We start from the raw sequence: 27,484 nt of genomic DNA on the forward strand, positions 1-27,484 counted from the left end.
CTTTTCTAACAGCTTACAACGTATAGCAACAACGACAACCCATAGCAGCACTTCAAAGCGACTACCACCAATTTCCAAACACGCATTACAGTGGAGAATAATATTCTGCCACATCCTCCGAAAGTTTTCTCGAGTCAATTGTACAATGAGACAAACAGTTCCTCTTGCTTTCAATACGACCTCAAACACAAAATGAAAAAATCCGCAGTTGAAACATCGCAGAATAGTGCGTATTGTTAGTGAACATGGCACGCCAGGAACACCACAATAGTAGTCTATAAACGCGTGGCTCATATCATTGCCCATTCAAAATATCGTACCGCCTGAAACATTGATTTACGAGCACTGATGCCTGATCTCTAACCAGTCTGGAATCTTCCACCACTATGATCCCAAAGTTCCGAGACAACTGGCACACTTCAATCCGACGACCGTCGTAGTCACAGTATTTCAGGCACACCAGACAATCATTTTAGAGATTCTGGGGTCCATGTTGATGACAGTCTTCTTTGTTGGCCTGGATCTACTTTCCAGACTCAGACTCTACAAATAATTGGGAAGTGAAGCTCATGGGAATTGAGTTTTTGGTACGTTTTGAAAAACTTATATGCTATAAAGAAGACTGAACATTTTCACATCCCCTCTGTCCATCGTGAAATTAACGTCAGTTCATTCATTTCGATCGATTATTTCTCACTTCACACTCTTTAAATACGCTGCCCTTTATCAACGGAAGTAAACCCGGAATCAAGAGTTGCGGCAGTATTTGTGGAAAGGCTGCAAAGTATACACAAAATAAAAGTTTTTTTCCAACCTTGTGACTGCCAACGAAAAACAAGTCCACAATCTGAGAAATTTATTTCATACAAACTGTGGCTCTGGCCAGGCCAAAAAATGGTTCAAATGGCTCTGAGCACTATGGGACTTAACATCTGTTCTCATCAGTCCCCTAGAACTTAGAACTAATTGAACCTAACTAACCTAATGACATCACACACATCCATGCCCTAGGCAGGATTCGAACCTGCGAGCGTAGCGGTCATGCGGTTCCAGACTGAAGCGCCTAGAACCGCGCGGCCACACCGGCCAGCTAATCGTAAGAGGTCAGAATTGAAACAAAGTATGATTGAGAAAGGAGCTAAACAACACAATTCTGGTGTACTACTGCACTACAAACATCTTTAGTGCATCAAAATATTCGAGGACTAAGAAGTAAAATTAATGAATTAATCTGCATTGATGAATTCGAGTTATCAAACCCACCTGACACTCTGCCCCCGGGTATAGATGTGTTAAGTGTTACAGGATTTCGCTAGCATCTCACTTCTGAAGAGCAGGAATGTAGAAAGGAGAAGTTACCACATTAATTTGGAACCGTTATAAATTTAAGAACATATACATTCATTCATAATTTTTTCTTAGAACAGCTTATACAAGCATGTGTAACAGAATTTCATAATAAATCCTTTGTAACAGTAAGTGTTTACAGAACACCTGCAGGGGTTTTAATTTGTTCATAAAGCAGCTTTAAACTTTATTGGCCAAGTTGATAGAAAAAAAATTATTTGTGGAGATTTCAATTTAGGTTTTCTTAAGAACAATTCCAATAAGAATTTATTGCAGCCAATAATATCATCATTGAAATATTTCCTATAATGACTTTCCCAACTAATGTACCAAATTGCTGAAAAAAAAGCCGTAGATATCACCTTAATACAAAGGGCTAACGAACAAAATGTTATCCAAAACCCAGAGTCAATGGTGTCAGACATTAACATGCACTTCCTCTTGTTAAACGTTAACACTGATCAGAACACAAAATTAACTACATCTGAGGTCAAGGGGTTAGCCAGCATTCCAAAAACTGATATTTTAAGAAACTCCTTACTTGAAAGCTGTTCCCCCTCTCCCCCCCCCCCCCAAAAAAAGAAACCTAGATTACGCGAAAGTCTACAAAAAAGCTTTATACAAAAAAGGAAACTGTGTGTCACACGGAAACAGCTCTGATGTTCATGTTATAGGTCGTTACAACACATACTACAACACACTGACGACAGGAATACAGACATCGAAGCAAATTCATTACACAAAAAAAGATGTTTATATTAGATAAAATGAAGGGAATGAGGAGCCTGGTAGAACCAGGGATGAAGAGGAACAGTTAGTATTATGAGTAAAAGATGCACTGGTAGCAGGTGTGTGTAGGATTTTAAAACTTTTTAACACGCATTTCATAACTGTTACTTGAAAGATTGTGGTGTCAGGACCGGTAGATGTTGCTACGAAATATCTCAGACCACCTATTACAAATACGTTCAGTTATATGGATGTAATGTTCACTATACTAGCAGAAGTACTGTCCACCATGAAGTCTTTAAATTGTAATAGTTATGATAAAACATGAACAAATTTAATTTTAAAAAATTAGTTCTGGTATAGCAACATTCTAAGTTATTTGTGTAAACAGTTATTTATCAGTGGAACTTTTCCTTAATAGTGGATATCAGCTTTGTATAACAAAGGCGATAATGAATTATCGTCGAAATTCTGTCCAGTATTTCTTTTGTCAGCATTCTAGAAGATTTTAGAAAAGGTAATATGTTATTGGCGTATACAATGTCACAGTTTAGATTTCTACAGGGTTCCGGATATTGAGAAGGCTATTTACACATATAGTGGAAACATACGTGATTCATTCAGCACTAAACTGCAGGCTACTGCTATACTTTATGATCTGTCAAAGGCATGTGGCAGTGTAAATCAGAACATTCCTTTAAATAAATTATGGTTCTATACTCCGTAAGTGCCCCCTTCAGTTTTACAAAGCGTGTTGATGTGTGCGACATGACACGACATAAAACGGAGCCTGCGAGCATTGGAGATAAGACTTTAGAGCAACCTAAGGCACTAAGACAACACTTACATGCATTTTATAATGCAGGTTTAAACCGCCGAAATGCAATGTGAAATACAAGGGAAGGTCAAAAAGCTTCCGTCTAAAGGTGTTGTTGCAGCGTATATTGAACGCGACTCGACTCCGTTGCGGATATATAAGCACCGACAGTCAGGCATGAGATTTATGTGGCATTCACGTCTTTCCGATGTTCATGCGGTAAATGAGGAAATGAACTATGACGACTTTATTACCAAATGCGTTCAAACGGAACCAACGTGCTGTAATCCTTTCCTTGCCTGCCAATAGACACCGGTAGACATCCATCGGAGAATGACGAATGTGTATACGGCAGCGCGTCTGTCGAAGACAACCGTTGTGGAATGCTGCGCCAAGGGGCGCTTGCTCTTCATCATAAACCACGTCCCCATGTCGCAAATTACCTAATACAGAAGTTTCGCCAAATCAAGTGGGAGACATTCGAGCACCCGCCCTGTAGTCCTGTCTCTCCCCACGCGATTATGACGCCTTCCGTCCCTTAAAAAACACCTTGAAGCGTCGACGATTCCTGTTGGATAAGGCTGTGCAGCAGGAATTCACGGACTTCAAGCAGCAGGACACGGTGTTTTACCAAACGGGCATCTTCAACCTGGTACGTCGGTGGGATGACTGCCCAGTGCTCACGGTGATTTTGCCTGATTGACCTGCACAGCCTTCGAACAGATACTTCTTAATCGGCTCTTATAAATAGTGACCAATAACAGTAAACTTGTTCCCAGAATGAAATTTTCGCTCTTCAGCGGAGTGTGCGCCGATATGAAACTTCTTGGCAGATTAAAACTGTGTGCCGGACCGAGACTCGAACTCGAGACCTTTGCCTTTCGCGGGCAAGTGCTGAGCTACCCACAGAAGTTTGGTAGGCAGGCGAAATACTGGCGGAAGTAAAGCTGTGAGGACGGGTGATGCGTCTTGCTTGGGTAGCTCAGATGGCAAAGCACTTGCTCGTGAAAGGCAAAGGTCCAGAGTTCGAGTCTCGGTCCAACACACAGTTTTAATCTGCCAGGAAGTTTCAGTAAACTTGTTGTTTCATTCAGTGTCAATAAGAGTAATAGTAAAGCTATCCGAAAACGTTCGGATTTAAAGTATAGAGAAAAACTCTTCCTGAAAACAAAAAAGTTAATTTTGTACAAGCAATACTCGCTGTCGTCACACATTGGGCTCAGCTGCGAAAATAATTATTACGGCTGGTTGCAGCCTTTTCTTCGGTGAAATAGCCGCAGTGTTCTCAAATCAACATGAATAAAATAATTTTGTCTAATTGTTGTTAACGCTCAGTCCAAGATACATTCTACTGTCTTCCTTTTAAGTTAATCCGTTCACAATTCTGTGAATGTTGAAGGTATCTGCTGTTGCAGAAGCCGATATGACAATCTAACTCTTATGAACATCAAGGTGCACACAACCCACTTCGCCATGTCATTCAATGTCTTTCAGAAACTCACGCACGAAGAACGAAAGCAGATGCTAGCATGATCGTTGGTTTAAGATACGGTATGTCTAAAACAGGTCTGCAGTGTGAATTCAAACATTAGGACAAGGGGCCATTTTACTACTGGTTATTTCGTTAAAATAAGTTTTGCCCCATTAATAACATAACCTCCCACCCTGCACTGTTAAGATTTCACCTTAGACGTCAGCAACAGAAAGCGGTATTCCGACGAGTCAGTTCCGTTAGATTTTAGCGTTCCCTCTACAATCCACAGACAATAACGCTACTCTCTCCCATTTCCTCCAAGGTTTCAACGACAATTTGTGACTAAGGTTGGTCGTAAATCTGTTGCCATCGCCATAGCAGTTTCGGAGTTATTTCTAACAGTGCAACGTTGTTCAGTTCCAGTTCAGTTGCGTCTTCTTTCCACAAGCATTTATTTCTTATTTCTATGTTAAAAGTATAATAATTACAGAACTAGGGGTAACCAATGAAAACATTAAAGGTCCGGCGCTGTTCATAGTCCAGGTGACAATTGTAGCTTCAAGTTTTTCCTCGTGTGTGGACTTGACCGAAAATGACCGAAGTATTTAAGGTTAAGTATATCATTAAAGGAGAAGTTTTTGCAATACGGTGTGCGAATGTGAAACGTTGTCAATTTTTGGTAAAGTGATGGAGACATTTGTTTACTGCGATTTTCTATGCTAGTTCAAAAATGTTCAAATGTGTGTGAAATCTTGTGGGACTTAATTGCTAAGGTCATCAGTCCCTAAGCTTACATACTACTTAACCTAAATTATCCTAAGCACAAACACACACACCCATGCCCGAGGGAGGACTCGAACCTCCGCCGGGACCTTTCTATGTTGGTATAGTGAGCCTTGCTTGCGGCTAGATTAAACAGGCAACGCGTGTAAGTGTGTGTGTGTGTGTGTGTGTGTGTGTGTGTGTGTGTGTGTGAGTGAGTTAGTTAGAGAGAGAGAGAGGGGGGGGGGGGGATATCGAACAACCTGAATGGCAGACGTCGATTACCTCGCGGAAGTACTAGAAGGCCTTTTCAATGATGAATATGCCCTATATGCCCTCTACGCTCACGCAAGGGCCGCTAAGATGAAATTAGCTGCATGACGAACAGTGGGACATTACACACACACACACACACACACACACACACACACACACACACACACAGACGGACAGCAACATTCTCATTGCACAAAAAAACTTTAACAAGCGCGTCACAGTGACGTGTGATGTACCGACGTAAGTGAATCAATGTATGCCGTTGTTTCAAGAGGCTATAGCCTACCGCCATTCGATACTTGACAAAAACTGAAGAGCTGTGATTATTCAGAGTAACGAATGAAAACAGAAATCTGACCGCTATCACTGTGGAGCGAGGTGAGCAGGTGCCGGGAGCGTCTCCAAGGAGACGCTTACGACAGCAGCTTACTCGCTCCTTGTCACAGACGTACACGGCGGTGACGGGGGACAATCGATTTCGCTGGTATTTATAGTATGTAGTTGCTTCTGGATCGCCGAATGCCCGCGCAAGAGGAGCTGCTGTGACTGCAACACTCCTTCGCGCGAAGACAGCACTCGTCAAACAGCCCCAAACAGTGGGGCGAAAAGTTGGATTCCAACGCCCACAGGTAGCGAAACAATCACTTAATTCAACTGAGCGTTGAAGCTTAGGGTGTCTCACAAAAAAGTAAATTTCGTTTCCTTTGCTCTTCACATCTTTTCCTTGCAAACTACGGTCTGTTTCCAGCGTTGTAGACAAAGCTGTCTATCCATATTACACTACTTGATGAGGGGGAAAACAAATGCAATGGTACAATTTGCGTGCACATCCAGAACGGAACGTTCGACGGAGTGTTCGAAACGAAATTGCTCACCTACTTCGTTCCGGCGCAAAAATAGGTGACCAAACAGAAGCGTAAATCGTAAATAAGAAAATTATTTTACAGTATTCTGTTACGGCTTCATCATTACTCAGTCGCGATGTAAATTCTCGTTATGTTTCGTGCACCAACTGTTTCAATACATTGATATGTTATGCAACTAGGTAAGAAAAATGAAAGCTCAGTTGCAAAAATGCTTTCTTAAAACAAAAATGACGGCAATGATAGATACAGCATACTTGGGGTTAATGCAATAATGGATGAGAGGACAACTGAGCGCTTCGTGAAGGATTGGTTTGGACAGAGCGTCATCATCACAGAACTGCTGACTAATTACAATAGTAAACACTATGACAAACGTACTGACAACAACTACTGAAGACTCCCTATAATTAAAAAAGAAATCGAGTGGCCACACATAGCACGGTGCTACTGCTCCAACGAAAACAGGGTACTTAACAGGAATTTGTATTATGTGAGACACGACCCTCTTTACAAAAGTAGATGATACACAAATGTTTTGGGTCGTAGGAAATATTCGTTTTTTCCTGTGCGCCGACGATGATTCAGATTATTCGCAAGTAAAAGTACTTTCAACAAAATGAAAACCAGACTTGGAAGACGCATGATGTGTTTACTAATCGGATTACGAATACAGGACCATGCCAGAACTTTTATAATTGAACTCGGCACCGAAAAACTGGGTGGAATTATCGTCACTATGTTACACAATAAGCACCATGCCAAGAGTGACATGGTAACTGCATTTTTCATGTTCATTGTCCTCTACTGCAGCAACGTACTCGACCCATTTTTGCCAGCACTGAGTCGAGGGAAACCTCGTATAATTTTAAGGATTAACTGGAATTTATAGAGACATGTTACAAAATCGATTTGAATGCCAACCGAAGGCAAAAAGAAAACCTCTCATGAGACTGCTTAAAAAAGTACTGTTTAAGAAGTGATAACGGATTTCTTCTTCCGCGAAATATTAGTTGCAAGTGAGTCACATCGTTACCAAGGTTTATCCACGGAAACTTTTACTATGATGACCATGAAAGTAGTTATTTTGTGTGTGTGTGTGTGTGTGAAGCAGGTATCAAAAGAATGTGCAAAATGAACTAAAACTTACGTGAGTCAAATCTGTTACTAATCCACTTTAGGTGTTTCGAGGACTGTTCGCCATTATCAGCGATGTAACTGATTTCTGGATGTGTATTTATTCTGAACGGGGCACTCTGGTAACGCATCAGTTCAGTAGCAAATACCGAACAACGTGGCTCAAGACACGATTTTATAGTAGAACTAGCTTAGCGCCCGCTGCCTCGTTCACGTAGACTGCACAGTGTTTTGTTTTTCTTTGATCGATTTTTTATATTTTTCGCCAATTCCAGTTCCTCCTAATTAAGGCAATAAAAGCATGGTCTTACCCGAATGTAGTTCTGACAAACAGGCGATAATGGTAGCCGGAGTACAGGGGTTTTTGTTAATCGAGCCTTTTGCGTTCTTTTCTTGATATTTCCATAAAAATTTTCATCTCTTAACACTTATTTCTTTATATCTAACCGAGAAGTCAAATACGAATTTTCATAGCTTTAAAAATGATTCAGTAGTTCTTTAATCACGATGCATTTTCAAAAAAATTTTCACATACTATTTTACCCGCTGAGGCTATATTTTTTTCATGCCTAACCGAGAAGCTAAAAACCATTTCACCAAGATTTGGCTTTAAAAATGGTTTCACAACGAAATATTTTCATAAAACATTTTACTCCTGTTTCACGAGCTCAGGGTCTGAATTTCCGAAAACACTGAAACAAGTATTTTTTATTTATAACTGAGAAGTGAAATACCATTTTTCGTAGATTTAGCCTTAAAATACTTCAGTAGTTCTTTAAAAGATTTTCAAAAAAGTTTTCATCCACTTTTATCACTCATAGGGGTTAAATTTCCAAAAATCCTGAAACACGTGTTTTTTTATTTCTTACCGAGAAACCAAATACCAATTTTCGTAAGTTTAGCTTCGAAATTGCACAAATAGTGACACATTTAAAAAACCTTTGGTCCGTATTTCATCCCCTTAGGGACGAAATCTCGAAAAACCTGTTCTTAACAACGCCTACAGTAAAAATCAACACCCTCTTCAAATTACACGATTCTATGCTTAGTGGTTTGAGCCAGGCGATGATGAATCAGTGGGTGAGTCAGCAAGTCGGGACACTGCCTTTTGTGTATAGAGATACAACAGAAAGTATACGTCACGAAGTTACTGTTGTGCCTAACTATTTCGTTTGGTACAATAACAGTCGTGCAAATCCAAATTGCAGTTGGACACTGGCAGCATCAGGAATGCTGATTTTCCTTACTGCGCAAGGCGCTGCTGAACTCAACAAATCAGTGTGTTTCTGTGGTGTAAGAAGCAGCTGGCTCAGCGAGAAATGTACTCACAGGCGGCTGGACGGCTCGGTGGCTGCGTCGTCGCCCTCGATGCGGTACACCTTGCCGTACATGATGTACTCGAAGCGGTCGGCGCGCGACCCCTCCGTCTCGCGCGGGTTCCAGTCGCCGCTGTCCGGGTAGCCGTCCTCCTGCAGCGTCGTCGCCAGCACCAGGCGGAACTTGTCGCCTGCGAGCACACGAAGACCACTCACACAACGTGCAGTAGCACGCGCTCCCACAAATACGTACATCAGTGCGTGCCCTGGAACCATACTCAAGACGTCACTGTAGCTCATACTCCAGCACGACGTTTAAGATTATTTGCTACCAGTCACAGGGATTGTCTGCAAATGAATAAGTGGCCTTAATCTAATGTTCAGTCATGTAAATGGGGTTGGTTTGAATCTACCGATACCGGACGTAGGCTTTCACAGGTGACGGAATGATTATGTGGCGTTTGACGTACAACGTGCGCAGAAAGACAGCGGAAGCAACACTGACAATGTTTATATATTCCACTTCAGATTGGAAGATAAAAGTCCGGTTGTAGTCGTCGAAGGCAACGAAAGTGAATACTAAGTTTAATTGTGACCTACTAGTAGGTAACATGGCCTCTGATATAAGTTAGGCAGCTACTGAGGATCGTAAGATTTTAGTAACTGTCTAAAAATGTACGTTCTAGAAAGGATATATCTTTTGGCTGAAACAAATCCACAACTAAAAGTAAACAACTTTATTGCTTTACCAGAAGAGTGCATATTTCATAAAAAGAGAATATTTCTCATAAACAAAACATGTTCAACTGTAAAGTACTTACTGCTCCGTCATTAAATTATATTTAACACTTTAGTTTACTACATGCATATAAAAATCATGAAAAAGCATAATCTCGATACCAAATAGGTGATCAAACATGATCCACTATGATCACTTACAAACACAAGCACCGTTGTAACAATTACTTCTAGAGTAGCACTAACACATCCATAAAGTACACGTTCGACCTTTGTAAGTATGAACCAACCAATGAGGTTAATTCATAACTTTCATTTTTATTCGTTACTACAAAATAATAAATTAAATTATTAGAACATTTTTCTTAAAATTGTGTTCAACGCAGGAAAGAACAGCTATTACTTACTACACTTTACAAATCATTCATGTAGAATTCTGTTTTTAATTTGTTAAACATCACAGTCCTTAAGTTTTCTTTTTTTATGAACTCTCAACACTTTTAAAACTGTTTTCAACAGTCTATGTGCCGGATCGGGTTTCGAATCCAAACTTTGCCTTCAAGCTACAACCCACGGCGCAACTCTCTCCCATTTTTAATCTTCATAAATCTTATTTCCAGATCATAGATCAAGATGCTGTAAGCAACGACGCTGGTACACACATTCAGGGGAGAGCTGTATCAATGTCTTCATGATCATCATCTGCTGCTCAAGAGAACCTATCTGTAATTACTCTGCATTTAGACAGCCTGCGTCGCTCGGCAGAACGAGGGTGGCGCCAAGTCAAGCGACATCAGTCCAGTGCTGCTTCAGTAATCAGGCCATCTGCAGCATACTATTGATCTGTATTCCCACTAGTCACTGGCCGTTACTTCACCAGCATACGTCCTGATGCAGCATTTATCATTACGGAGCCAATGTCAGCGTAATTTCCTGTTAGGTCACGAGCTTGTCTGCTTTGTTCTGTTGTAAAGATGAAGCAGGAAACACTCCGCTATTACTCATTAGCTAAAACAAGCGCACACAAAGTTTATAATTCTGTTACGTGACAAGTATGAAACCAACGCACACTCGTTCTTGTGAAAACGGTGGATACGGTGACTGCCCTTTATGAAACTGTTGTTGCGGGAAAACTATGTTGTTTGACGGGCGAGTGTTCTATTACGAATTTCTGACGCCTTCTTTGCAACTTGTGGCACAGTGCAGACAACTAACAGACTACCACGGCGATGAACTGAAACATGGCTGCACAATCAGTTGTCCACCAAGCCGTAACACACTTCTCTAGTCGTGAAACGAGAAATATTAATTAAATCGACAGGTATTCCGCAATACTGCATGTCACTCTCCAACGTCACACTTTGTCAATTCAATCATTCTTCTGCTTCAAACTAATCTAATCCACGTACCTGAACATCCGACATGTAGCCGCAAGTTTCCAGATGGGTTCAGAAGAACAACAAAAAATTACGAGCACAGATTAGTTGCGTAACTCCAAATACTCAAAGTGAAATCAATAAAAGTTTAATTACAAACAGCACAGAAAGAAAACCAGCAAAAACAATTTATTGCTGCTGTGGTGACCTGCATATATGTAAGACAATTATTTTGTTCCAATATATAAAAGGAAGTAACGATGTAACAAACGTAATTCACTGTGAAAGACAAGGGCCCCAGTTCTAGTTACAATCCCAGAAATAGTTGTATACCGTGAGGAGCTTTCACATCATTCCACTGCCGAGAGAAATGTTGTGACTGACAGCGATTCACGATCTCAGTAAACTAAAGCCCATCACGCATCTTAAGGCTAACGAACAAATATTTTCCCCAACCGCTAAAGAATCTTATTACCTGACCAATCACCTATGTGTCACGCCGACCTAAGCACCTACATTACTACAATGACTGTAATGAGGCGTTATCGCAATTGACGCAGAGCCTGGTCACTAACAGACACGCTACGCCAGCACAGACGGAACTGACGTACGATCCGCGGCTGCCCGGAGACGCAGCGACTTTGGGGCGGCGGACACTGGGATGCTCCACGCCAGACCAGCGCCGTCCCCAACCTCTCGGAATTCCCGGTGAGCGCCACTTGGCAGACGGGCGCCTGATTCACGAGGGAAGCCCGCTGACAACTGTCGCGGGTCCTTTAATGCTCTGATCCACAAACTCTGCCCCGGTATGTCACTGCGATGCACGGTCAACTTTCCTTATTACTTCTGCGACAAGCACTTGTTTCATTTTGTCCTCAACATTAGCTACACAACTCATGCTGAGAAAAAACTCTAGGTAAGTTCTGATTAAGACTAGCGAACCAAGGGTTCCGTATAAACTTAATTATGTACACAGACAATGTGTGTTTGTCCATTATAAATGGTTTCTTTGAAAGCCTGCGTCTGTGAAAACAATAGCTCTGTTTATGAATTTTCTGCTACCACGATTTTCTATCATTCGTATTTTACAAGACATGTTTCGGTAAATGATTCCCATTTTCAAGTGTTTTTTCTTTGTAATATACCATTTTTACGTAATGTTTTCGATGTCTGAGGTTCTGCTTTGTTTTGTTCACTTTAAGTTTTCTTATGGTCAACTTGTGCAGGGTCTCACATATGTTAAGCATCACACATAACTTTCAGTGGACAGTATGCATCGAGAAACACACTTGAAAATGGGAATCATTTTCCGCAACGTGTCTTGTAAAACATGAATGAAAGAAAATCGTGACTGGTAGCAGAAGAGTTATTTACAAAGTCGAAGTTAATCCATTCAGGGAATCGATAAGTTCGATGGTTTCGCCTGTTATCGTATACCTATATTGGCAAAATACCAAAATAGGTGCCATAAATGGCCTTATCTTTTCATTGTATCGACTTGGCAGCACAGAGACTATAGACTTCATTACGCGACAAATTTCAACTTCATATGCCTACCCATTCCTGAGAAAAAGGGGTCTTAACAGAAACTCTTTCTTGTGATACAACTACAAATTAACAATTTTTTCCTTTACTTGTGTGGAACCTTGCTTTCTGCTAAATAACATGATTCTAGACCAACGGGAGCAACGGGAAGTACCCTAAGGGTTTTGAGGAGTACGTTTGGGAGTGTCAAAATATGTGACAAACGGCCGTATCTTTTGATTCCACTGACGTAGTACCTTAAATGTTTTACATCGCCAAAGGATCACATACCTTAGTATGTGACAAATTTGAACTTTAAACATCTACCCGTTCCTGAGAAACTTATTAATAAACAGAAACCAAAGTGTCCTATAAGAGCTCCATTTTTATCAACAGAGATACGGAACCCTAAAAATAAAGCAATATAAATGCATCTCTGACCGTGACACTGGTTCGCGACACTATATATACACCACGATTTTCAAATAAAAAGCATACACGAGAATTGGTTTGTGCTGAACTGACTTCAGAAAAAGGGTGCTGAAGTACGCCACTCATACTGAAGCTATAAACAAAGTTCTGTAACATCATAGATGGGTTAATACTACTCACCGACATAAAGACAACCAGTCAATCATAATCTTCTTTTTGCTACGAATTACGTACGCGAAGTAACGTCCCCGACACTTTTGGAGTAATATATGTTTCCTAATATGTGATACTACCAACAACAGAATGATAAATACGACGGAACGTGAACGTACCTGGTGTGACTGCCTATTAGAGCAATTACAGTAGCAGCTGCTTGAAATAGTCGATGTTAATAACCAAGCTATGTATTCCCTTAAGTTACACTACGCGCGCTATATTAATGAAAAGGAGAATGGGAGGAGGGGGCGGGAGAGCATTGGAAACAATTCAACGCAATTCAAGATCTATAAATGACATTCACAGAAAATACGGTGCTTGTTAATAACCTGACATTTTGGGTATGCCGTAGTCTACAAACAAATGAATTTATGCGACGCCTAAGTATACATGTTTTACACACTTAATATTACTGAATATTGCGGAAGGTTTTCTAATTATTTTCAATTGTTGATTATAAGCGGAACACCCGCTCGGAAAGTTTCAAGGATGGAGAAGGTAATCGGTCATGTTCTAAAAGCGGAGCCATCCCAGCGTTTGCCTTAAGGGAAATCACGGAGGACCTAAATCTGGATGGCCGGACGCGCATTTGAACCGGCGCCTTCCCGAGTATGGTAACTACCGCGCTACCTCGCTCGTTTTTTGATGTACTGTAGCTCGGTTAAGTGTTCGGTGTTATCACCACTTCCAGTCCCACAGCATACTGATTTAACTTGTTACTCGGACGGAGAAGGCAAAACCAGAGGAACTTTCCATTTGACGGCAGCTTTACATCTTATTAAAATCACACAACGAGCGCCAGTGTTAAGGACCACGTTACAATATGGTTCTTTGGTAATTCGCTAGCTACAGAAATAATGGCTATTTGTCAACAGTTAAGGAATAACTGAAGACACCAAGAAGTATAATTAACATTGGGCACACCGTAAGTCGTTGCATCGAACACATCTTACTTGCGTCTGATGGAACAAGTTAGTCAATACTGGTCACAGTCACACTTCTGCAAACATCCGCAGAAATAATGAAAAAAACCGTAATGTTCGCCTTTTGGTCCGAAAGCGCTACTCATAGTAAGGTACCCTTTTATTGATCATTAACAATGTCACACACACACACACACACACACACACACACACACACACACACACACACACACACACACCATTAAAACAAGTAGCTGAAAAAGTGACACACCACGCGGTTTGCCCGGGAGTGATCAAGAGCCCTGAATGATAGTGTGTGACCAGTCTGGCTGATTTACTTGTCGCACAGTTCACGTCGGCAGAGACAGCTGTTCACCAGCATACGGCGGCCCCCTTCCTATATTCCTCCTGAGGGGTTTCCGAAAAACCTAAGATTTTTTTCTGGGCTGTTGCGGTATTCATTCAGTCCTAACACGTGAGCATCTTTTCCTCATGTCATGTTCGGTCATCCTTATACTGCACTCGCTGAATAATTAAAACCGCGTGCTGTTTCGCGATGACACCAATATGAAGATAGCTAAGACAGGCCGTTAGCTACCAAGAGGACAACATATGTTCAGAGAACAGTGGAAGATTCCGTGCCTGGTAGTACTACAAAACAGCCAAATAATTTGCTCTTTGATCTGAACATCTAGTAGTGGAAATAGCTGTAACAAACTTATTATTCTGGAATGGTATTTGTTATACCCATATTAGATTTTTATCGCGCCATGGTAGCCTGTCTAAAAGTGTGGCTACATAACTCACTGAAGCCTTATGACCCACCCGTGAAGTTCAGATAGTATCACCCAACAAAGTAGACAGCTGCCTGGTTATGTTTGGAAAGTTCTCGATGACGAAAAAATCGCTTCAGCATCATGTCCTCACTGCTAAGATGATGAACATTCTTCCGAATTCCGAAGTAGGACTCATACGTAAGCGACAGAGGATTCAGGAAGACTACTGTCAAAGTATGATGCAATAGGGGCCGTTCTTCATTGTAGGGAACCAACGTTTTCCCTCTACCTTCTGTTATCTTCTATCCTATTCTATAACACGAGAACTTGCGTCATCATGGAATACCCATGCAAGGCAGTATCCAATACACACACACACACACACACACACACACACACACACACACACACACACACACACACACACACAGTCTACCCGGCACTATGATACAACAATGTGACAGACTCGGCAGCGCAGACACTCACGCGCACAGCACTTGTCCAGCAGCAAAAACAGAGGCTTCACCTGTCACAGGAGCCGCCGGCCAACAGTGTGACAGCGCTGTTGCCTGCACGTTGCGTAACATTGAGCAACTGAGGAGGGAGGCGCCTCGACAGAGAAGACTGCGACGTCGGCGGCCAGCGGTACGGTCCCGTGTGTCAGCATACTCACACACGCCAGGCGTACATCAAAGGCGTGGCGATCGATGCGGTAGTGCGCAGCAGGCAGAGTGTGATGTTTACGCTGGCGGCGCGGCGCGGCGCGGCCGGCAGCCGCCCCCGCCTGCGGAGCCCGCAGCAGCCGGCCGCAAACTGCCGCCGCCACAGGACAGGTCCCTCCGCCTCCGCCTCCGCCTCCGCCAGCGCCCGCGCCCTCGCTGCCCCGACCCCCGGATGCGCGCGCCGGCCTGCGCCAATCCGCTGCAGATATCGACCGCCGCCAGCCGTCGCCGCCAAGCTCGTGTGCCGTGCCGCGCCGCACCGCCCCGCCGTGCCGTGCTGTGCTAGGTCAAGTTCGCACACCCTAGGTCAAGTCCTCCCGCATACCTCTCCGGCCCTTGGCGCTGCGCGATTCCCCGCTCCCCACCTCTTCCCTTCAGAGAGAGCTCTTCGGATATACAGGGTGTCTCAAAAACTCACTCGATTAAAAAAAAAATCCTAACTATTATGTTATTTGAGAGATGTGCGTGATCAATGTACTGCTGGAGAGAGAAAACTTTCGAGTTTCATACGCTTCCTGCTAGGCACCAACAGTGTTCGCCCACTTCAATTCTAGTAAAAAAAAAAAAAAAAAAAAAAAAATGGAGTCGCGACAACAGAAAACGTTTTGCGCACTTTGCGCAATGCGGGTCAATAATAACTATTCAGCGTGACTTTCGTACAAGGTATGGCGTGGATCCTCCTACAGCGCAGAGCATTAGACAATGGCTTGAATAATCACGAGAAGCAGGTTGTTTGTGTAAAGGCAAACCGCCGTGCCGTCGCTGAGTGTCTGACACAGATGGAGCACCCGCCACTGTTAAAATTAAATGAAGCGCATATCTCAATATGCTTGAGAACATTCTGCTCCCACAGTTCGAGACTGATTCGAACGACTTCATTTACCAACAGGATGAGGCACCGCCACACTATCATCTGGAAGTGCGGGAACTTTTAAATCGAAGGATTACTGAACGATGGCTCGGTCGTACTGGACCAAATTATTCAGCCTTACATTACTGGTCTCCAAGGTCACCGGACCTGACTATGAATAATTTCTAGTGGGGGTTTATAAAAGACTCCTGTTTATGGGCCTCCGTTACCAACAACAATGAAGAACTGAGACATCGCATAACAACGGCTGTGGAAGCTATAACTCTAGAGATGCCCCCTGCAGTGTGGGAACAATTAGAATACTGTATTGACATGTACCGTGCATCTAAACCTACGAAAAGGTATGAAAAAAAAATTGAGTTTCCCGTTCATCAAAAACCAAAATTCATTGTGTATGTTTATTAGTTTCAGAAATACAGACCTATCATATCGGATTTTTTTCTTTTTTTTTTGGAGTCTAATAACGCGTTTCTTAGTGACAAGGACTGTCTACAATGACCTCCTTGGCCGAGATTCCGAGTTATCGTAATCTACCTCTTTCTAACAGCATGCATTACGCTAGAATGCAGAACCTTCGTAGTTTCTTTAGTAAATAGCGCAGCTAGTTCAAATTGCACCTCAAGTTATTTAGTATTTATTTCAAGGGTCCGTGAACCAAGCTATCCACAGCTACGTGTCATGGAACGAGTCAGTACATTGTTTCCAGAACGATTATAAAATTTATGAACGGAAGTTACAGGGTATCTCCTAATATCGTGACGGGCCTCTTTTTTCCTGGCGTAGTGCAGCGCAGCGAATCTACGTGGTATGGACCCAACAAGTCGCTGGAAGACCCCTGCGGAAATATTGAGCCATGCAGCCACTAAAGCCGACCATAATTGTGAAAGAATGGAGGACGCAGGATTTTGTGCACGACCTGATTTCTTAAGTATGTCCCATAAACGTTCGATGGGATTCATGTTCGGCAATCTGGGTGACCAAATCATCCACTCGATTTTCCTGAAGTTCTTCAAAGCAATCGCGAACAACTGTGGTCTGCTGACATGCTGCATTGTCATCCATAAAAATTCCATCGTTGCATGACTGCAAATGGTCTCAAAGTAGCCGAACAGTATTTCCAGTCAATGATCGGTTGAGTTGGATCAGAGGACCCAGTCCATTACACGTAAACACAGCCCACACCATTACGGAGCCACCACCAGTATACACAACTTGTTGACAACTTGGGTCGATGGTTTCGTGGGGTTTGCGCCGCACTCTAACCCCACCATCAGTTCTTACCAACTGAAACCGAAATTTACTTGACAAGGCCATAGTTTTCAAGTCGCCTAGGGTTCAACAAATATGGTCACGAGCCCAAGAGAGGTGCTGCAGGAGATGTGCTGTTAACAAACACACTCGCGTCAGTCGTCTGCTGCCATAGGTCAGTAACATCAAATACGCACTGCCGTAACGGATATGTTAGTCGTACGTCCCACACTGATTTCTGCGGTTATTTCACGCAATGTTGCTTGTCTGTTAGCACTGACAACTGTACGCAAACTCCGCTGCTCTCTGCGTTAAGTCAAGGCTGTCGGCCACTGCATTGTCCGTGGTGAAAGGTAATGCCTGAAATTTGGTATTCTAAGGTCATTCTTGACACTATGGCTTTCGGAATGTTTAATTCTGTAACAGTTCCCGAAATAGAATGTCCCATACGTCTAGCTCTAACTACCATTCTGTTTTCAAAATGTTAATTCCTGTCGTGCGGCCATATTCATGTCGGAGATCTTTTCATACGAATCACCTGAGTAGAAATGACAGTTCCGTCAATACACTGCCCTTTAATACCGTGTGTACGCGGTACTACCGTTATCTGTGTACGCGCATGCCGCTGATCCATGACTTTTCTTACCTCAGCGCCGCAAGGAAATAACGCAACTTGTATTTGAACAACTGGGTTTTATCACTCAGTCTTTTCAGTTGCGTTGGAAGCCTGTTGAAAATGCAACCTGCTGAACAGTGCACACCTTTCCGTACAATGCTAAAGGAAGTGTTACGCAAGTGCACATCGTTTTTCCGTTTTGTGTTCGCCGAATGAACGCTGCCGTTTCTTCTGGATGAGTCAATATCGTCAGCAACAAATCGCCCGACGGAATGCATGTACACGGACTGCGAGTTAGAATCTCGAGACACCTCCACAACGGCCTACCCCATACAAGATGACAGAGTAGCTATAAGCAAAGTAAACAAAAGCCTTCGTGTTTCAGTGCCAGAGACAATAGGAATCATTGTTGTAGTGAAGATAGCACCATTCAGATTCTGCAGTGTGACACTTTCTTGAAATAATCTCCCGTCTACCCTCAGCGGCAAGAACTTAAAATGGTTGGCTTCACTGACTGTATGACCAGCTTGTTCAGTAAAGAATTCCCAGCAGAAGCAGCATACCGATATAGTGTTCTTGATGTAGCAGGGGAGCATGTTGTTCGTTCAAGTAAGGTAGAGCTACATAATGTTTACGATGATGACACTACTGACAAAGCAACTGGAACTGGTTCATAGCCCGAATCTGTTGCCCTAGAACTATTCCTTGCTTGGACCAGTGGTTCTGGAGATAATTTGATGGCAACGAGACGAAGCTGACTGTGGAAATGAATACGACAGTTCACAACCTATTTTTTTTCCAACGACGGTTCGAGAGTTAGATTCACCGATAACACACAAAGATCGCTCATAATGGAAACCACGTTGAGTAGCAATCATCCAGCTATACGTGTAATGTAAAGAATCTGCACATTTAACGACGACGTTATGACAATTTTTATATTATTTTCGGTACAACCCTCGCTCATTGAAAAAAGGATGTCCTATCCTTAGCACAGCCAGTGCCACATTCGGTTTTGCGAGCTGATCTTCAAAGATAAGTCCTTAATATGGAAATCAATAAGTTTGCTCATGCCAGACGGCACGTAAATAGAAACGTGTTATACTAACTTACGAAAACAAGTGAAGATACTGCGCCTCTTAGGAACTGTAGAAAACTAGACAGACAGTAATCGGATTGAATGGGTAGAAATTTAAACCCCACATCTCACGAAAATACTAGGATCATTCAGAAAATCACGCCTCTGATTCTTCTGTTTTTATCTAAAGTACCTGACTTGAATACTTAAGTTACTTACTTTTGTCCCACACAGAGTTTAGGAGATATGATGTTAAACATTTAAATGCGTGAAAAACTAGCTTTTACTTAAAACGACTTTGCGTACAGCATCTGACATTGGTCACAACAGACGCTATGCCTCATCGAACTGATGTCATGTTTCGTCTGTTAATGCAGAAGTTTTAAGCATTGTGTCACACTGCACAGTCGGGCATACAATAGTTTCTAACAAAGCTCTTGTATTCTTACGTGAACGGCCCAAATAAATCGCAGTGTCTGTCTAACGGGTTGGTGATGGCAGCTTTAGTACCACAAAGGTATGAAGTAACTCTCACCTCTGCTTTGAAAATAGCGTGAGGATGTGTTGCTCCTTAAAAAATTTCACTATTCTGTTCGCTAAGTTGAAGCACTCTTTCAGAGTTTTCAATGACATTGTGTTCTTTATTAGCAGACCAAATGTATGTTCTGCGAAGCCTATGCATGACGTATTAGTCATCTACTAATTTTCGTGCAGCATGCATATTTCGTGCGTTGTCTGTGATTACTGCTACGAATCTCTCCGCAACTATTTCACTACTAACTCCAATTAGATGAGTAGCAATATAATGTGCAGTCTTCCTTTCCTCGCCAATGGTATACTTTTATACAATATCGATCGAGGTGCTGTCACGATAAAATTGATGACGCTATTCCCTGATTCAACCGTCCATCTATCAAATCTTAATGTAAAAGCAGTTGAAAAATCCAAATTCTTTGTGATAAATGTCTTCACACTATGATACTTGACAGAAATAAAAGATGTGCTAAGCAGGTGGTGACTGGGAGGTTCTTAGGCAGGCCGTATTTTTTGAAATGCTTTCCACCAAGATTTCAAATGCAGCACAGATAATGGGGCAGCTGAAGCATACTATATAGCCCTAGCAACGACTTTGTCACTGTCGCTATCAATTGTTTTATGGGTATCCTTAAGCCCGGATGAAGAGGATTTTGGTGACTATCAGAAGTTGTTCACTGAGAGAAGAACCAGAAGTCATTGATGGTAGCGTAGATGATGACGCCGTCTTTTATACTTCAGTATTCGGCAACCCATTATTTGATATTTCTGTTCCCCCTTTTACACGAGATGCATTTTCAGAGGCTAAACGTTTAACACACTGGGCGTACAGATTTCATCAGATGAGATTTTCTTTTAATCGTGACGCCACGGCGTTATGATATTTCGTTTTACAATATTTGTATATTTGTCTGTTGCCTCAGTCGCTACAGTATGGAACCACGCGACCGTTACGGTCGCATGTTCGAATCCTGCCTCGGGCATGGATGTGTGTGATGTCCTTAGGTTACTTAGGTTTAAGTAGTTCTAAGTTCTAGGGGACTGATGACCTCAGATGTCAAGTCCCATGGTGCTCAGAGCCATTTAAACCATTTGTTGCCTCAGTCTTACCATCACCTTGTCTTACATTGAAGAGATTCCACACCTTTGGTCGAGGATACATTCTACTAACTACAGTATCCGCCGTGACTGCGTAAGAAAGCACAGTGTAATGTGCACTGAGGTGTGTCAGCACTGTTTGGCTTTATACAGACCTGTGGGCTGTGACTAGCTCTCTTCTAGGTGTTTCCGGATTCATTTCGTTCATTCCCGTGTGAAAGCCCCTGACACGTATGCAATACCTGCTTCTGTATAGTATAGCAGGTTGCGTGACAAGCGGGCTGAAAAGAGCCATTTCTACCATTCTTACAGGGTTTTAAAAGGTTGAAAGCAACATGTCTGTCAATTAAACAGGACTGAACAGTATTTTTAAATCTTTGCATAGCCGTAAGTTTCGACACACACTGTTAAATGTAAGAAATAAGAGAGAAGGGTGCGCGGGAAGTGACCACTACCAAGTCATGGGGCGCTCACATTGAACATAGGTGCTAACAGAACCAAGCTCAATTCCAGGAACAGAAAGAGAAATATGGGAATGTGAAAAGACCAACAGATGAATGAAATACTTACCCTATAACTAAGAGAGAGATTTCATGTTTCCCCTGAAGAAAATTTCATGTGGGAAGGCACAAACAGGTTAGGAAACCTTAGAGACAGTTATCTAGATGCTGTAGAACATCTTAGGATGTGGACACATTAAAGAAAAGAAGCTATCTCCGATGACACATGAAATGAAATTAATCGCAAGAAAAACCGTAACAAAAGTTAAATCACTATAAGACAAGAGAGCAGACAATCGAAGCACATAAAGGATACAAGCAGGCAAACAAAAGAGTGAAATTATCGATAACGGGAGATGAAAGTAGTTAACAAAAGAGGGTGCAATATAGGGAAATAAAAAGGAGTTGTATAGTATCGCCGAACGGTTGTCAATACGTGGAGAACTAGTTAATAGCAACAAGGGTGGACTGATGATTAAGATGCAACACTACACCTACAAAGAGTGGAAGAGCATTTAAAGTGGCTTTTAAATCGTGAAGACAGGTGAGAGGTGTTCCAAAGGAAGTCAAATTGGGCCGAGATATAAATCTACAATGTTCCACAATAGACAAAGTTAGCATTGTTTTGAGAAGCCTAAAAAATGCAAACGCTCCAGGCCTACACAATATAGCACCGTTGCTCTTAAAAAACGATAACAGAGTTACAATCAAAATGTTCCTACCCTTGTTGAAGAATACTTGGCTTGAAGAGAAATCGCAAAAAGAATGCAAAAACTGGTTGGTGGTAAAGCTCCCAAAAAAAAGGAATATATTTCGGGTTGAAACAACTGGCATTGTATTATACTATTGCCAGTGTCTAGTACTGTTCTTACCTGAATTATTTTAAATAAGATGATTGAACATTCACTTGAAACTCCAAACCGTTGAGAACAGGTCAGTTTTCGGGCACATTACAGTTGTTTTGATCTTATTAATACTCTTCGGATTATCTTACACCAAGGTAAAGAATTCTAGGCATCCATGTACCTGGCATTCATTGATTTTGAAAAGGGCCTCGATTCTGTGACATCAATTGGTGTGACAGGTGTATACCACAGTAGATTCTAATCATCAAAGACCTGTATGATGGCTACAAACTGTGTGTGCTCCAAGGCGTAAATATCTCAAAATCAACAGAGGTAACAACCTGAGTCCGCCAAGGTTGCATTTTATCACCAACAATTTTCTATTGATCTTGACAAGTTGTGAGAAAGAGTCAGGACAGGCAGGAGAAGAGAAATGCATTGGCGGATGCGTGAACGTCTGGAGGATTTGTATTTCGCAGACGATACAGTTTTATTCTGACAGATACGAAAGCTAAATTAAACTCATTGAAAAAAGGACATATTGCTAGAGTCAAGAGAAATGTACATAAAACATGTTCAGTAGACTTAATTCTTCCTTCAGTATGAGGCTCCCAAAATCTCTAACCCAGGAGCATGCGTTGGCGGAGCCCCGTAGCACGCTGGCAGCTTAAATATCCACGAAGGAGAAATGGTAGGGGGAACTTGTGATCGTTCTACTGAACACATACTTACTTTTATTCTTTGGTCACCATATCTGTTGATAGCTTCTGTTTTATATCCAAGAGACAAATATCAAGACAAGTAAAAGATTGTAAACCAATACGAAATGAGACACATTGTGAAGCTGCTGCCAATTTAGACATTTGATAAATTTAAAAGGTAGTGAGGTTTCCGCCAATTTATCTTCACACCACTATGTTCCCATTTCATATCCGTAACGTAAATATATTTTTCTGTACAGATATTCACTAAACAATGGCTTCAAAGCCGAAACCGACAATGAAAATAAGTAACAGCTGAAGCGAAGAAAAAACGCCGCAGTCTTGCAACAAATATTTGGTGCTGACACACATCATGAAAATGATATATTACGTAGGTAATTTATTCACTTTTCGTTCGAGTTCTTAACCTTGCCATGAGTCGGTTAAGTGAACCCAGGTGTAATATTTCTTTTGTATATTAAACTTGTTGTATCAAACTTAGGTCTTTTCTTTAGACACATATAAAATCTCCTAAGTTTTACAGCTAAGTTCCTATAATCTAAAAAATTCTAACTTCAGCCTCATATGTTATACCTACTGCTGGAAAAAGCTGCCCCTGTTTTGCAGATTTCCTGAAACAGCTCGCAGGACGCAACCAGAGGTAAGTATCGTGCTGTTTGGCTAGTAGCAGAGAGCACTGATGCGACAATATTAGTTACTCATGAATATCTCTGAAACACCTTTAGCTCTCTGTCCACTTAGGACATCATTCGTATTGAGGCCATAACCCTGTAGAATAGGCACATTAATCTATTTGGAAAATATCTCTTCTACATCTCCACCATTACGCTGCAATTCCTATGAAGGTGGTCGCCGAAAGGATTATTTTCGCAATCGGAGAGGGAATTGGAAATTGAAATTCCACGAGAAGATCCCGTCGCAAGGAAAATCGCCTCTGTTTTAATAACTGATATCCCAATTCACGTACCATGTCTACCCTATTTCGCGATAATACAAAATGACCTGCCCTTCTTTCAACTGTTCGATGTCCTCTGTCAATCCCATCTGACGAGGACCCCATACCGTAAAGCAGAAGAGGGCGGACAAATGCAGTCTCTTCAATAGACCTCTTGCACTTTCTACGTGTTCCGCCAATAAATCGCTGTGTTTGGTTTTCTTTATCCACAATATTACCAAATGTGATCGTTTCAATTTGAGTTATTCTTAATTGTAATCCCTAAGTATTTAGCTGAATTTACAGCCATATTTATATGATTTATCGTGTAACCGAAAATTTATCGGATTTCTTTTTGCACCATGTGGATGATTTCAGACTTCTCATTATTTAGAGTCGATTTCCACTTTTCGCACCATACAGATATCTTGTCTAAATCATTCTGCAATGTGTTTTGATCTTCTGTTGACCTTACAAGAGCATGATTGAATGCACCATCTGAAAACAATCTAAGAGGGATGCTCAGACTGTCTCGTATGTCGTTTATGAACAGCAACAGTAGCAGGCCTGAACACTTTCTTGGGGAACGCCAGATTTTATTTCTGTTTTACTCGATGACTTTCCGTCAATTATTATGGACTGTGACATATGTCCTTTCTGACACGAAATCACGAATCCATACTCTGAGTCACTGAGACGACACTCATCTGATTGTTAGTCGCTTGGAGGGACGATGTCTAAAGCCTTCTGGAAATTTAAAAACATGGAATCAATTTGAGACACCTTGTCTTTAAAATTCATTACTTCGTGATAATAAGGAGGTAGTTGGGTTTCTCAAGAACGATATTTTTTGAATCCGTGCTAACTACGTGTCAAGAAACTGTTTTCTTCGAGGTAATTCGTAATGTTCGAGAACAGTGTTATGTTCCAGTTGCTACAGCAAAACGACATTAGTGATATGGGAATGTAATTTTGCGGATTACTCTTATTTCCTTTCTTGGATATTGGCGTTACTTTTGCGACTTTCCAGTCTTAAGGTATGTTTGGACCTTTCGGCGAGCGAGCGGTTGTATGTGACTGCCAAGTATGGACCTATTATATCTGCATGCTCTGAAACTAATCTCACTGGAGAGAAACACATCGGTTTCGCCTCCTTCCTTCATATAAACCCTAAATCCACTTACGTTCCACTGGCCTATGGAAGGCACTTGTTGATGTGTTTTTTTTTTTTACTGTGATCTCATCTTGTTGCTGAGATTGTAAGTGGACAATATTTTGGGGCACTGTGGTCGAACTAGTTGGCTATTTCCAGTAGATTCTGCCGATGAGTACTCTTCGCATTCGCTTGACAGCATCAGCGAAACATAGTCTGACTTGTTTGTGACACCCATTTTTTTTATATTTTTTTTGGTTATTTGTTTGTCAGTAAACAACCAAAGACCACTTTTACGACGTTGAACGCTTTGGCGTACTGCAGTTTTGTACCTTCTGTTGTGGTGTTGCAGGCAGCTTTTTCGTGTTGCTACAGCGTGCTACAGATGACGTGCTAGCTACTGGACTGGCAGAACTGGTCAACGCAAGTGCAATGACAGTAACATGTGTGTGTCCTTGTATTACTTGTTTGCATCTGTGTAGCTGTATCAAACTTTTTCACAGTGTTCTTCGCCATCAAAACAAAAGATGGAGTGAATGTGATAGGCTGAATAGGCTCTTAGTGACATGAGAAATGTCTTCCGTTCATTATTTGGCAATCTTTCCTTATTGTGACCTGCACTACACAGAAGAGCCACAGGTGTATGCTGCGTGACTGTTGGAGCCTTATGTGTGACACCCGCTCCGCGAGCCGCCTTGCCACGATTGCAACACGTAGCCTGTCCCTCAAATGAAGTGTCGTCTGTTCATACCGTTGGCACTTTGGTACGTCGACACTAATTATCATCTGACGTGGGAAAAAAAACCTTCTCAGTACGTGCTGCATCTTTCAACGACAACATACACTATTAATGGTTCGGTTTCTTTAGTTGTATACGCTCCTAAAGGAGCCGTTTTATTCCAGAGACTTTTCACAATTTTCAGTATTGTAGTGAAAGCTAACTTTTCTAGAAAATAAAAGTTTGAAACGAATATGAAATAAAAACTTGCTTTGTTGTGCTATGTTCTCTACATGATGAAAACAAGAAAATGAGAAGCCTTGCTTTCGTAACGACGATTATGAGCTTATATTATTTTACAGAAGAAGTCTGTAGGCAGTATCAACGCCCACTCACTTGATGCCAAAGTCAATTACACGTCAAGCTGTTACCGTGGTTTTCCTTAAAAATTAGCCATTTATCAGGCGGGCTACTACAGGCACTATATCTATCCCTAACAGTTGCATTAGTGATCCATTTTCGATGTCCCTGTGACTGATAAGGTGGTAAACTGAGAAGAAAACCTTTATACAAACGTCAAAGTTTATTTCCAGCCATAAACATTTACACGCTTCAAATCCGTTCGCAAACGTGTCATGTAAAATTATACATTTTCTCTCAACCGTACTGATAAACACTGCCTGACAAACTTCATGTAGCCAGGAGAGGAGAAAGCGAAATCAGGTATGTGATGTTATTTCAGTATTTTCGCGATGATCCAAAGCAGCCGGCCGCTGTGGTCTAGCGGTTCTAGGCGCGCAGTCCGGAACCGTGCGACTGCTACGGTCGCAGGTTCAAATCCTGCCTCGAGCATGGATGTGTGTGATCTCCTTAGGTTATTTAGGTTTAAGTAGTTCTAAGCTCTAGGGGACTGATGATCTCAGACATTAAGTCCCATGGTGCTCAGAGCCATTTGATCCAAAGTTAGTTGGTTGGTTGCAAATGTTAGAAAATAGATAATTCGATTTCATATCATTGGGCCTATAAAAATGCCTTCAATGTGATTTCGTTAACACTCCACATCCTTTGTCATCGAGAGTAATGCTGATTTTATTATTGTTAAATTACAGATTTTGGCCTTCAGTCTCGCCTTGAATCCTTCAGAGACCTGCACTTAACTAGTTAGCTGTTGTTTAGTCCTTTCAACAAATCTGCCATTAGTACAGTCGATAAACAGTTAGGTTCACGTGAACAGATTACATTGCCTATGACTTTTACTCGTGCCATTATACGACTGCTTGCAAGAAAAGCGCACCTACTGTCTAACTTCTGAAAGTAAAACTCAACTGCCAAAACACCACTGTTGTTGTTATGGTCTCCAGCCCAGACACTGGTTTGATGCAGCTCTCCATGCTACTCTATCCTGTGGAAGCTGCTTCGTCTCCCAGTACCTACTGCAACCTACATCCTTCTGAATCTGTTTAGTGTATCAATCTCTTGGTCCCCCTATACGATGTTTACCCTCCACGCTGCCCTCCAATACTAAATTGGTAAAATCTTGAAGCCCTAGAACATGTCCTATCAACCGATCCCTTCTTCTATTCAAGTTGTGCCACGAACTCCTCCCCAATTCCATTCAATACCTCCTCATTAGTCATGTAATCTACCCATCTAATCTTCGGCATCCTTCTGCAGCACCACATTTCGAAAGCTTCTATTCTCCTTTTGTCCAAACTATTTATCGTCCATGTTTCACTTCC

The 27,484-nt window shown here is 41.8% G+C and overlaps 1 protein-coding gene across 3 annotated transcripts in view; it reads right to left on the minus strand.

Annotated features, from left to right (window-relative positions):
• Positions 1-27,484, minus strand: part of LOC126361556 (DNA-directed RNA polymerases I, II, and III subunit RPABC3) — a 430,768-nt gene that overhangs the window by 74,330 nt on the left and 328,954 nt on the right. For all 3 annotated transcript variants that reach the window (XM_050007799.1, XM_050007800.1, XM_050007801.1), the window contains exon 3: positions 8,735-8,912. In XM_050007799.1, coding sequence (XP_049863756.1) covers positions 8,735-8,912 — 178 coding nt within the window. The remainder of the gene's footprint in view (positions 1-8,734; positions 8,913-27,484) is intronic.

This window comes from Schistocerca gregaria, chromosome 1, assembly GCF_023897955.1.
Source record: "Schistocerca gregaria isolate iqSchGreg1 chromosome 1, iqSchGreg1.2, whole genome shotgun sequence".
Lineage (NCBI taxonomy): Eukaryota > Metazoa > Arthropoda > Insecta > Orthoptera > Acrididae > Schistocerca > Schistocerca gregaria.